The sequence below is a fragment of the Heteronotia binoei genome, chromosome 12 (genome assembly GCF_032191835.1).
Source record: "Heteronotia binoei isolate CCM8104 ecotype False Entrance Well chromosome 12, APGP_CSIRO_Hbin_v1, whole genome shotgun sequence".
Lineage (NCBI taxonomy): Eukaryota > Metazoa > Chordata > Lepidosauria > Squamata > Gekkonidae > Heteronotia > Heteronotia binoei.
The window spans coordinates 44,769,672-44,783,073 of NC_083234.1; the positions used below are offsets into that span (position 1 = coordinate 44,769,672).

Sequence of the window (13,402 nt, forward strand, 5' to 3'; positions counted from 1 at the left end):
CTCTCTGAGCAGAAGGAACGCCCGCCGCGGTAGCCTTTGGGGGTCTACGAAGCACGTGTCGGGCTTGGGCGGGGGTGTGTCGCGGGCGTTGATTGGCCACCCGCGTGGGTGTGGCCAGGTCGGTGCCTTGCTCTGTCTGCGGCTCTTCATTCATTCGTGACTCCGAGGAGCTGGGACAGCAGCCGGCGCCATGAGTTGTGGCGAGTGAGTGCGGGGGCGGGGGGCGGGGAGCAGGGGTGAGGCGCGGGAAGGGGGCGGAGTGGGGTTACTCGTTTCCGAAGATTGGGGCCGTGTTCGGATGCATGCTGGCTGCAGCCCTTCTTCCCTTTTAACTCTGCTCGGGAAATAATCGCTAGCTTTAAGCAGAGCGCCCACATGCTCTTCCTCGCTTAGTCGGACCCGTGTGCTATTAAGCAGTTGGATGGCAGGCGGAACTTCAACCGGAAAAGAAGTTTCCCTTGGCCTACATCTCGAGGGAGGGGCGACTAGCCTCTGCTGAGTTTCTCCATGGTAATGGTAAAGATGCAAAAGACCAGCCGGGGGAGGGGGGCAGGTATCAACCTGTGCAACAGAAGACTTGGCAGTTGGCACCAATATATGAGAGAATTATACCTGGCGCAGCTTCTCTCATGGAAGTGCTACAGGGATGTGAAAAGCTGGACCTACTGGAAATCCTTATTCTGTCCCTCTAGGCTAGGTGCAGGGGGACCTAGTTGTTCTATTGGACCACCTCAGTGAAAATCTCTAAAAGTAAACTGGGAGTTAAGCTAGTAAAAGAATATTCAGACTTTAATAGGTCTGGCTGTCCTGGATTCTCTGTTTATAACCTCACTTGTGGGTTGTTATCATGGAGGATCAAATGTGGGGTATGTGCTGTAGAAGTGGGGGACGGATGGATGGATGAACAGACAGACAGATGGTTGCTAATTTGCAGAGGTTTGAGGACAGTTTAGGGTTTGCGGCAGGGATGGCAGCTTCTCAATTGCCCGCTGTAGTTTTGCCCATAGCAACACATTAGCAAGTACCCATATTTATCTCCATGCAGCTATAAGTTTCATTGGTGGTGTTCTGCCAGTCAAGCAGTTGTTAAAGGTACAAGAGCAGGCTACACTGTTTTTCATTTGTCTCCCCCCCCCCCCCCCGCCTAGTCTGATGGCAAAAATAGGGACAGATTCACAGAGGCTCTTGAAGCAACCTGCATTGTTCATATAACAGCTGCTAATCTCTGACAACAGCATTAGCCAAGGCATGCACAGCCTATATTTTACTAGCAGCAGGAACAGGTTGGTGCCACCTGAAGTAGGCCCATAAGTCATTTGGTTTCCAACCTGGACACCTGTTTCTCATTTGTGGTAGAGGGCAGTCTGGCTAGGGAGGGGATCTTGACTCAGTAGTGAAATGTCTTCCTTTCAGGTTGAAAGCCTTGCTTGCAGTTCCTGGCATCTTGCTTTAGTAAGGAACTGGGCCGTGACAGCTTGCTGGGTGACCCTGGGTGAGTTATGCGCTCTGAATGTAACATCCCTCATAGGGTTGTTGTGAGCATAAGAAGAGCAGAGGGCCCCATTGGGAAGAAAGGCAGCATTTATAATGAAGGACATCAAATCCTGGGCTGCTGAGCTAAGACCCACCTCTTCCTAAGATTCTGCAAAGTTGCTAACAGTCAGAGGAGACAATACTCTACATGACAGATCAGTGTTCTGATTCCATGAAAGGTGTCTTCCTGTAGACTGGAAGGCAGCTATGATGCAGATGATTGTGTTTGAATGAATGGGCCTTATCCATTCATTCTGGTCCTTGGCAGTATCGCTTGCTGACACCTAAAGAACTTCTACATGCCAGTTGCTGGTGGGGCAACAACTCAGGGTGCCTTTGGCCTACTTATCGGTAAGCCTTCATTGGGCATCTAGTTAACCACTGTGGAGAACTGAGTGCTTGCTAAGCTAGATGGAGCTTTGGTCTCATCCAGCAGGGGTCAAGGTATCTTTTAACCAGGTCTGGGGTTTCTCAGAATCCCCCTTCCTTCCTATATCAGGGGTTATGTGCCCAGAAATGATACCCTTCAGGTGTCACAAGGACAGCAGAGTGTGGGGCTGGAGCATTGGTGCATCTCCCATTTATTTCAGTGAGGCTCAAGTTGGTCAGCTTTCCCATAGGGAGGAACTGGCATTCAGATTTTCCTGTTCTGGGATCAATGTCTGCTAGGCTGACCTTTTGTTTGCACTCCACTTCAATAAGTAGGTAGAATCCCACCACTTAAACTGGGCTGGCTGTGCAAATTGTACTCAGCACATGTTGTCTTTGCAAGGCTGCCAGCAATTTAAATAACTTTGACTTAATTGAAGTACCTGCCTTTTAACTGATGAATCAATTAGTCAGATCTGTTATACAAACCTCAGCATAGGTGCTTTTTGTCAAGTAATGAAAGACGTTTATTAAGCGATAGGGGTCCAACTTAATAAATGGATGCTATTACTTGTTAAAGGAGCAGCTTTAAAAAAACCCCGAAAGAATCGTTGTCCTTAATCTTTCATCTGTCGTTTCCTATTATAGTAAAGCATCAGAACCAAAATAGCTTCCAATGAAGCAATGAGGATGCCCTTCACCTGCTGCCTTCCTTAGTAAATTTCAGCCGTGGTGGGGCTTATTGGTAGAGCGCATCTGCTCTGTGTGCAGAAAGTCTCAGGTTCACTCCCCAGCATCTCCAAACAAAAGGATGCCCACATAGAATCATGGAGTTGGAAGGGGCCATAGAGGCCATGTAGTCCAACCCCCTGCTCAATGCAGGATCAGCCTAGAGTGTCCCTGACAGATGTTTGTCCAGCTGCTGCTTAAGGACTGCCAATGAGAGGGAGCTCATCACCTCCCTCAATAGCTGCTTCCACTGTCAAACAATTTGTACTGTAAAAAGCTATTTCCTAATATCCAGCCGGTAGTTTCCCTCCCTTAGTTTAGACCCATTATTGTAAGTCCTATCCTCTGCTGTCAACAGGAACAGCTGGGCCCTGGAAGATCACTGAAACTGTAGTTTGAATGTGCTTATTTGCCTCTGTGCTCTTTTGTCACTGATGCGTGCATGGGAAAACCTTCGCATGCATCAGCCTTCCAGCATGGGAGTGAACATAGAGATTTGCATGAACTGATGAGCCCTTCGTCTGACCAGGGCTTTTTTTGAGCAGGAATGCACAGAAACGCAGCTCCGGCTGGCTTGGCCAGGGTTCAAAGGGTGTGATGTCTATCCATTCTAGTTGTCACATTTGCATCTATCCATTCTAGTTGTCACATGCCATTGCTTGAGGGCAATGGCATGGCACAGTGTCTGTCCCAAAAGGCCATCAAACACTATGCTTTGATGATAAAAAATTCAAACGCTTCAACTCAGGGTCAGGGGGGTTATAAAAATCCTTGTTTCCAGGGCTTTTTCTGAGCAGGAACACAGTTCCAGCTGGCTTGGTGTGAGGAGTGTGTAGCCTAACATGCAAATGAGTTTCTGCTTCTGACTTTCTGTATATTTGGAGCACTTAGGCACATGTGAAGCAGCCCTAAGTTGCATGCCATTTTGACTCCTTCTGTGGCATCTCTGAGTTGGCCACTAACCCCCTCTCTTGCTTTCAGCCTTTTCCAGGTGTTCAGTACACGGGCCATTGTGCCCCGAGCTACGCCAGGAGACCGGGCCACACAGCTTTGCCTGAGCCACCCTCCTCCCATCCGTAAGCTGCTGGACTCCTACGAGGAGCTGCGAGGTGGCCTCGGGCACCAGCCCTTGAGGTCTTGCCTCTGTGCCGAAGAACCCGAGAGGCAGGAGGGTGCCAAGGGCTGTCGGGGTAAGAAGAAGAAGAAGGTGGTCTTTGCCGACATGAAGGGCTTCTCTCTCACAGCCGTCCGGATCTTCTCCAAAATCGAGGAAGACCTGTGTGATTTGCACCATGCCCTGTCCAATCTGACCAGCTTCCGGAACAAATGTCGGGGCTCCCGGCTGGAGATGAAGTACGTGCTGGACTTCTCCCAACCCTCTGCTGATTATTCGGCTTTCCGTAGCCGCTTACAGAGCAATTTTGTTGCCTTGGAGAGCTGCCTGATCCAAGAGAAATCCCTTTCTGGGACTGTCAAAGTCAGAAACATTAGTTACGAGAAACAAATGTACATCCGGATCACCTTTGACTCCTGGAAGACTTTCCAGGACATCTATTGTCAGTATATGCACAATACATATGGATATACAGACACGGATACTTTTTCCTTCCAGGTAGCTCTGCCCAAAAGTCCAGTTCCTTGTGGGTCTGTTGAGTTTTGTATCTCCTTCCAGTGTGGCTCAACAGTCTACTGGGACAACAACCAAGGGAAGAACTATAGAATACGCCAGGTGGTAGCTACTTCCCCTCCTGGTGCCCTTTCACGGCTGGCAAAGAGCACTCTTGGGGCTGGGGAGCCTCTGGGGACTTCTCGGGCTGCAGCTTTAGTCCTCTCTCGCTTGCACACCTGGCGGCGGTCAGAGAACCGAGACCCTTATTGGTAGGAAGGTTTTGGATTGCGCACTCTCTCTCTGCAATTCCTGACATTTCCTACCAGGTGCTAGCTGGTGGAGAGCCAGTTTGGTGTAGTGGTTAAGTGCGTGGACTCTTACCTGGGAGAACCGAGTTTGATTCCCCGCTCCTCCACTTGCAGCTGCTGGAATGGCCTTGGGTCAGCCATAGCTCCTGCAAAGCTGTCTTTGAAAGGGCAGCTTCTGTGAGAGCTGTCTCAGCCCCACCTACCTCACAGGGTGTCTGTTGTGGGGGAGGAAGGTAAAGAAGATTGTAAGCCGCTCTGAGATTCAGAGTGAAGGGGGGGTATAAATCCAATATCTTCTTCTGGTGAGGACTGTTCTGTGGCTGATGCCACATGCCCAGTTAATAGTTTGGCAACCTGCGCTGTGTCTATGGTTTGCAATAGAGTCTTGAGGAAGCCTTGAAAACTGAAACTTGCTGTAGTGGAGATGTTGCTACCCAGTGGGCTACCTAGATTCACATGCAGGCAACGTGCAGGTCTAGGAGAATGAAGGAACAGCTTGGTTTTTCTACCATGTCACCATTAACATGAGTTGAAAGGTTACACAGAAGAGGCTTGGCAGAACTTGGTTTTTATTACCATGTGCTAACAAAACTCCCAAGAGCTAGAATAGCATAGAGCCAGAGCTGTGATCTGGGAGAACCAGGGTTCAAATTTTGCTCTTGCCATTCACTACTGTGGCTGCCTTAGGTAATGTTCTCTGTCTTAGCCTCAGTTCCCCATCTGCAAAAATAGGGATAATAATAATGTGACCTGCCTTACAGGGCTGTTGTAAGAATGAGCAAGAAAAGGCATGTGAAGAGCTCTGAAGGGCCCATAGGGCTGCTATTATGGATATTCCTTCTAGAGAACAAACAGAAGTCCAGTGGCACCTTCAAGACTAAGAAACTTCATTTCAGCACAAGCTTTTGTGAGTAAAGCTCACTCCATCAGATGCATGGAGGGAGGGTACATCCATATTCATCTATCTCCAGTTGTGAGTGGTCCTCACCCACTCTGAATGGACTGAATTCTCTTGTATTCATTCTTGTTCCTTAATTGTCCTCACCTTCCTGCTGCTTGTAATTTTAAGAAATATCTCCTATGGATGTACACTTCACGCAGTTGAAATAAATTTTGTTGGTCTTTAAGGTGCCACTGGGCCTTCTGCTTTTGCTGCAATGGCCTAACTTGGCTCCCTCCCTGCAATTACCTGAGAATAAGTACCTTTGAACTCAGCAGATCTTACTTCTGAATAAACATGCACAAGATCAAGCAGGAAAGCACTACATAAAAGTTATTAAAAGCTATTACATTCCCAGTGACCTGATTTCACTGCCCGTTTGGCAAACTCCTTTGAGTTAAGGCTCAGTTTGTCTGTGATTCTGGAGAGCAAGATTGGCCCTGTGCAGCATTGCTTGTGCTCGGTAAAGGGTGTAACTGAGAGGTTATGCTGCTGCAACATGCAAAGCTGCTGCGTGTGCAATATTAGCAGCTCAGGTGGTAGCACAACTGTGCTGAGGACCTCCAGAGTGGGAAACGGATTGCATCACAGCCCTCAGTTTTTATAATGCAACAAAGCATTTGTGAACTAGGAGCTAACTGTGTGGGGTGATGGCAGACTTGTGTGCATGGCTGTGAAGTGGGGTGTGGTTTAAAACAACAAAGTGGGTGGCAGGCCAAAGAGTGGAGCTGAGCCTTTCCTTCAGCTGTGTTTCTACCAGCCAGCCGGGATTTGAGAGTAGTAGTTATCCCAGAGGACAGAGTTAAGATGGCAGATACCATGAGACTGCAGTACAATCTGACCTGCTCTCTTGGCAAGGTGCTGCATGCATCTGTGTTCTAGGATGCATCGTGGTGCTGACATTGCCTTCAGGCCCAGGTGCTGACCGACATTTCAAACCTGACTGGGGCCAGAAAACCCTCCCTGCAGTGTACCTGATCCCCAGAACACCTGGCAGCTGCTGGCTTTGGCCTGGCTGCCACATTGTTTGCATGGAAGAAAATGAACTGGCAGGCTTTGTAAGTTCAAGGTCCTTCTGGCACCACTGGTGGGCAGGCACCTGTAAGGTGAGGTCTCTTTGCTAGGGGCCTCCCCTCTTGACAGTTAGCAGAGTGCTCTTGTTCTCCTATGGGAATTACTCCCTCCTCTTGATTCTGGAATAATGCTGGTTTACATCATGTACACTACATCAAGTGCTCAACACTGGTCACTGAACACAGGGCTCTAAAAATACAAACTCAAAATATTGTCTCGAACAAGAGAAAGACAAAAATGTGATTGGTGCAGTGGGAAAAAATTATGCATGTTATTGGAATCATAGTTATTAAAAATAGATGTGCATAAATTAAAGCAAGATGAATTCAGATAACTTGTATAGCAGCACTGCCAGACAGTTCCCATAGCAGCTAGGCTGCAAAGAAAAGGGTACAACCAGAATGGAGTTTTTACCGTATATGAGCCGTAGTCATCCCAAACTTTCATTTAACCCATTAGCAACCAGAGCTTTTCAGTCTGAAAATCAACTCTGCCTCTTATTTTAGTGACATTTTGTCATTATGGCGATCTGATCTATATAGCCCAAAATGTCAAGTCTGTGGGGCAGCGGTTGTGCTCTAAAAAATGTTGGGCCAGAGAACCACCCGTAGGCAAAAGATGTAGGCATCATCAGGTCTCATGAAATATTATTCGGGGCTTTTTTTGTAGCAGGAACTCCTTTGCATATTAAGCCACACACCCCTGATGTAGCTAATCCTTCTGGAGCTTACAGGGCTCTTAGTACAGGGCCTACTGTAAGCTCCAGGAGGATTGGCTACATTGGGGGGGGGCTAATATGCAAAGGAGTTCCTGCTACAAAAAAATGGCAATATTTTCCCCCACTCTGCCAATTGCTTTTTTGCCTTCTCTTGTTCTGCTGAACACAACCAACAAATGGGGAAAATCCTGAGCTGAAGATGACAGTGGGTTATAGAATACCCATATCTGTGATGGGATGGACTGAGACATTAAAGCAGCACAACAGCAAGCTCAGCTGAGTCCCCAGTAGGACTAGCAGCCCCACAAACACTGCTTAGTTCTGACCACTGGGATGCAATTCATCTAGAATTACTCCTCACCCACCAGAACAGTTGTCTATTGGGAATTTTCCGGATAAATGAATGGGCCAATCCACCCCACAGACCTGTAGCAATGTATTGCAGAGTCACTTTTTCAAGTCCTCAGTGGATAGGTAGTGCTTGAGCATTCGTGTGTCAACCAGCCCTCATAAGTCAGATGATCCACTGGGTTATGAGAGAGCAAGCTGGTTCTTAGACTGTAAAAATAAGAATGAATATAATTGCTTCCTTTTGTGCATCCAAACACATTTGGCAGGAATCAGCCACTGCATTGCCATAGATTGCTGGGCACGTTCTCAGGATTTAGATGGTAGCAACTGATATGAGCAGGATAATGAATATCTTTTCTAAATCTTATCAGTTACCTTACCCACAGATCCACTTCCCTCTTTTCCATAGCCTTCCAGGCAAAATGTAGTTGTTTGCACTTCCAGTAGCAGCTTTTCTTGTGTAAAGAAAGAAGTCACTGAGAAATGGTTTCTGGATGCTACATGAAAAGGTCTTGAAAGCTGCATTTTTGAATACTCTCATATGTCAAACAATTCCTGCATGTAGAAAGTCAGCTGAGCAGGAAATCGGCTGGGATCTATCCTGATGTGCTAGCTCTTTTACTTGCAGGCGTGGGAAGGACATTTTAAAGATGGTGACAATGCAAGAAAGCCCTTTGGGATCAGATCACAGTGCCTAATTAGTTTAGGCTCCTGTGTCTAATGGTGGCCTGCCAGATGTTTTCCAGGAAGCACACAAGCTGGTGAGGCAAACTGGAGGATAAAACAAGGGTGTGATCTGCAGTGTTAACAGTCCACTCTACCATTCTGCTGCCTGCCTGGATCTCAAGAAAGTAGACCTCTTTTTGCCCTGACCTGGATGGCCCAGGCTAGCCAGACTGCAGAAGCTAAGCAGAATTGGCCCTGGTTAATACTTGGATGGGTGACCACTAAGGAAGTTCAGAGCTGCTATGCAGAGGCAGGCAATGGCAAACCACCTCTGGACATCTCTTGCCTTGACAACCCTACAGAGTCACCATAAGTCAGCTGAGACATTATGACACCTTATACACACCCTTATTTCACATGGTTCTTATAAGCATCGCTGAGATAATTTGCACAAAATTTAGAAACTGGCAAATCAGGGATTTTTAAAAAAAATATTTTTGGCACAGTAAAGCAGAATTGTCACGAATGGAGATCATCACCTTTGCAAAAAGGGAGAAATGGCCTCTCTGCTTTTTCCAAATTGCCACTGGTAGAACCTCCTTTGATTCCCTATGCCTTTCTTAGCACCTCCATCTTTAGCTGGTGAATTAATCTGGCCCATGACACTTGGATTTCCTGAGCTTGCGTCATGGAATTTAAATCCTGTTAGGGGCCGTGTCCTCTGCCAGCATGATTAGCAGGCAGCAGGACAGGGAAGGCTGAAAACTAAAACTGACCATGCAGCAGTTCTTCAGCTGAGAGTCCATTTAGAAAGAAAGCCTCTTTGGTGTAGAGTGAAGCCAGAGATTTTGTCTCTGTAGCAACAGGCCCCAGCAAACACAGTGCAGTTGTCTGTGGTAGGTGAGGTGCAGACCAGAGATGAGCTAAGATCTGGGAGACCCAGGTTTGATTCCGCTCCCTCAAAAAAATACTCTTGCATGAACGCTTGCCAGGTGACCTTGGTCCAGTCTCACACTCTCAGCATAACCTATTCCTCAGGAGAGTGATGTAAACTGGGTATAAATGAAGTTTTGCAAAGGTGATGACCTTGAAAGGCTTTTGAGAGTCGGGGTGGTGTAGTGGATGGATTGCTGCATTGGGAAATGTTATGTGCATATAAAAAGGTAAATGCCTAAAAAAAAGAAAGAGGGATGAAAATAAACTGCCTGGGATCCATCATGCCATCTGCTCTGGAAGCCCTGTGCCTTAATTCCAACAAATTATGCAGTATTAAAGGAACTTTGCACATGCACAGAACTTTTCCTAAGTATCATTTCATGCATTCCACAATTTAGCCCAGGAACGGAAAACAGATTTTAGAGCTTTCTCCTGGTGAGGCAAACTAGAGGATAAACCAGCAAAGTGAGAAGTAAATATTAACACTGTCTGCTAACTGAAATGGAAAATGAGACTCCAATATGTAATGTAAATGTTTGCTGTGACGTGACACATGGATGCTGAAAAAATCTTGGTCTGCAAAAAATGCACATTAAATAGGGAAAAAAAATCTGAACATTGCTGTTGCAGAGCTTGATGTTAGATTTTTAAAAAGGAATACTTCTGCAAAGGTGAACAGTGTGTTGCTTCCCAGTCATGGCCAAACTGGACTGTCTAGTGGTTGAAAGACCTGATTGCAGACTTGCCAACAATAAAACTGTTTGGTTGTTACATAGATCAGATAGTACTTCCATTATTGCATACAATGTCTCTTTCATTTTGTCTGTGTATCCTGCCACAGTTATCTAGCAATGGATCTTGCAAGTACATACAGAAATGAAAACCTCAGGGTGCATAAAACATGGATTCTAATGTCTCTACACTAATGCACAGAGTATGGGAAACAAGCAGGAGGAACTGGAAGTCTTGATACAGGAAGGGAACTATTACCTAATAGGCCTTAGTGAAACTTGGTGGGATGACATTTAGGGTTTTAAAGGTTGTACCTAGCACTTTGAATTCACTTCAGAAACAAATGGGCTGCTAGTACTGATAATGCAGAAGAGGATTCCTGCACTCCCGATGCCTTATCACAGAGGAGGAGATGGGCTCTCAGTATATTGTCACCACCAGCAACATGGCAGCCACATTTGGGCCACCTAAATTTTTTGAATATTGCCAATACTGGATCTGAGCTACCAGCCCAGCAGTAGTGTAGGAGAAATAATTTAGTGATCCAGTCATCTGTATGCATTCCAAACTCAGTGGGACTTACTTCTGAGTAAGGAAGAGATGAGCTGCATATCTCTTAAATGCCAATTGATTGATTCAAATATTTATTAGGATATAAAATCACAATTAGCAAATTTGGTTGCCTGTGAGAATTTCTGCACAGATGGACGGAGGGAGCAATAAACAAGATGAGCTTGAACGCCTAGTGCAGGGAGGTAAATATGACGTAACAGCTATCTCTGAAACTTGGGGAGAGATGACTGTCATGACTAGAATGTAGCAATGGAATAAATGCAATCAGCTGTTGCAAAAGAAGTAGAGTAGCATTATACGTCAAAAAATGTATATACCTGTGGAGAAATTCAGAGGAATTCATATGGTAGTCCTGTTGATAACATCTAAGTAAATATTTATAGCTGGAATAAATGCAGTTTTGTGACTGTCATCTACTACTACAAACATGAGAGGACATGTACAATGCTTCCTGGAATAAATGAAGTAAATAAAATGGATGGTTAGAGAGTGATGCTTGAAGGAGGAGATTGGAAATAGAAAACTTCATATTTATGGAGGGCCAGAAAATGACTAAGATAATGCAGAACTGCCCAACTCTTCTTCTGCCTCTACCTTCTCCCAAAAGGGGAGCTGTGTGTAACCTTGCAAAAGAAGCATGAATTGTGAAAGGTCAGGACTGCTGCACAAGACTGATAATGACTTGGGAAGGAAATATGTTACCTTACATGAGTTCAAGTCTTCAGAATTATATGAATTGTGTCCTAGAGTACTAAAGGAAATTGCTGATGCAGTCAATGCCTCTAATTTCTGATAAATAATGGAGGACTTGTGATGGGCCACTAGTTTGGAGAGGACAAATGTTGTTCCAGTCTTCAAAAGAGGAAGAAGAGGAATCTGGGAAATATTGGTGAGTCTGATTTCAGTATGAGGGAAGATACTAGAACAGATTGTAAAGCTAACAATCTGTAAGTGTCTCATGCAGTGACTGGCAGAACCCAGAATGGATTTGTCAAGAAGAAATCCTCCCAGACTAATCTTATATTTTTCAGATAGGGTTACTAGCTTAGTGAGCCATGGGAATGCTCTGGATACATGATTTATTGGCTCTCTGGCTTGCTATACTAGGATATTTCTGGAATGGATTCAGCCTCTTAGCACGAGCATTTTCAATTTCCGGTTCTAGTCCCATTTGGCTCTTGAGAGTAAGTACAATGATGTTACCACTTGGGCCTTCTCTTTAGAATACATAGCAGAGGCAGGCAATGGTAAACCACATCTGAAACGTCTCTTGCCTTAAAAACAAGTCTAGCTTGCCAACTAGTGGTGCATAACACTAAAAGCTAGATCCGGGTGGGCATCCGCGTTGGTCTGAAGCAACAGAACAATATAGGAGTCAAGTAGCACCTTTAAGACTTTTATTCAGAGTTATAACTTTTGACTGCCAGGATCTCCTGGCTATGCTATACACACTGCCATACAATAATAAATTGATCTAAATTTCAGTGAAGAATTTGACAAAGTCCCCCATAATTTTTTTTCTGTTTAGCAAACTGGTTACATTTGGAAAATATGACAGTATCACATAACAGTTGTTTAAGAACCAAACTTCAAGAGTGCTCACCAATAACAAATCTGGGGGGGGGGGGGTGTTCAAGTGGGGTAGTGTAAGGCTCAGTCCCAGGCCTATCATGCTTTAATATTTTTATCAATTACTTTGGTGAAGGAATGAAGGGAAAACAAAACAAGGAGGAATACCTGACATCATAGAAGGGAGAAGTAAAACTCAAAATCATCTCGATAGATTGGAATGCTGAGGTAAAACATAACGAAATTCAATGCATGCAAATGTTTGCATTCAAACAAAAAGACTCAAGTGCACAATTGTACAGGGGAAGAGAGAACCTAGTTTAGCACTGGTGCTTGTGAAAAGGATCTCATGATTTCAGGCGAACCAATCACAAGCAGAACAGGAGTCAGATGTGATGTGACTTCACAAAAAGCCAATATGATTTTAGCCTACATTAACAGAAGCCTAAGAAATAATAGTTGCACTCTATTCAACAGACCTCATCTGGAATACTGTGTCCTGCACCCTTTAAGGCTGTAGACAGTGGAACCACTTCAAAGGAAGGGAATGAAATTAGGTAGGATTCTAGAAAGCAATCCCTACACAGAGAGGATTATTGAATTGGGCATGCTTAGCCTAAAGAAAATTGAAGGCAGTGTGTGCATGCTCTTCAGAAACCTTTAACTACAGGTTGTCAGAAGAAGGCAGGTACTTCTCTGCTGCTGCAGAGGGCAGCACTAGATCATAAATAACAGGTGGTCCAATTGCAGTTAAATGTTCAGAAAAACTTACTACCAGTTAATAGTTCAACAGTGGAGCAACAATAGAAGAATGGTGGTCTCTCCTTTATTAGAGGATTTCAATCTAATTCTACCGTAAATCCTCCTCCTCAAGAATTTATAAACTGTTAGTGGCTTGAGCTAGCCAATGTGTTTATCTCCCTCTTTATTGTTCCTTTAACTTTCAGTATTCTGTGCCTCCTGAGGTATGGTTAGTACCCATCAGACAGTGTGTATGCGTGTGGAGTGATCTTATTTGAATTAGTTTACAAAGTCTTGATTTTCTACATAGCTAATGTGCCCTGTCTGTGGGGTTCGCTGCTTTTGTGGTTGACATGAACTACACTTTACTACTACATGCCACAGCATTTTTTTTTAAAAAAACACACATACATATTAGAAGAGTTTTTTGTCGCACCATAAAGGGTAGCATTAGACCCTTTTGTTATCTTCGCTGCAACAGGCTAACAAACCCTCTGCAATTTTTTCTTGATCACAATACGTTGCTCGACTAAGATTCCAAAGTTCCCCTTAAA

General features: G+C 45.0%; 1 protein-coding gene across 1 annotated transcript; it reads left to right on the forward strand.

The window, feature by feature from the left end:
* The first annotated feature begins 152 nt into the window (after positions 1-152).
* LOC132580265 (protein phosphatase 1 regulatory subunit 3C-B-like) lies at positions 153-4,845 on the forward strand. Its single transcript, XM_060250974.1, has 2 exons — positions 153-204; positions 3,613-4,845. The coding sequence occupies exons 1-2, from the start codon at positions 191-193 to the stop codon at positions 4,511-4,513; spliced, it is 915 nt and encodes a 304-aa protein (XP_060106957.1). The 5' UTR covers positions 153-190; the 3' UTR covers positions 4,514-4,845.
* Positions 4,846-13,402: the final 8,557 nt, after the last annotated feature.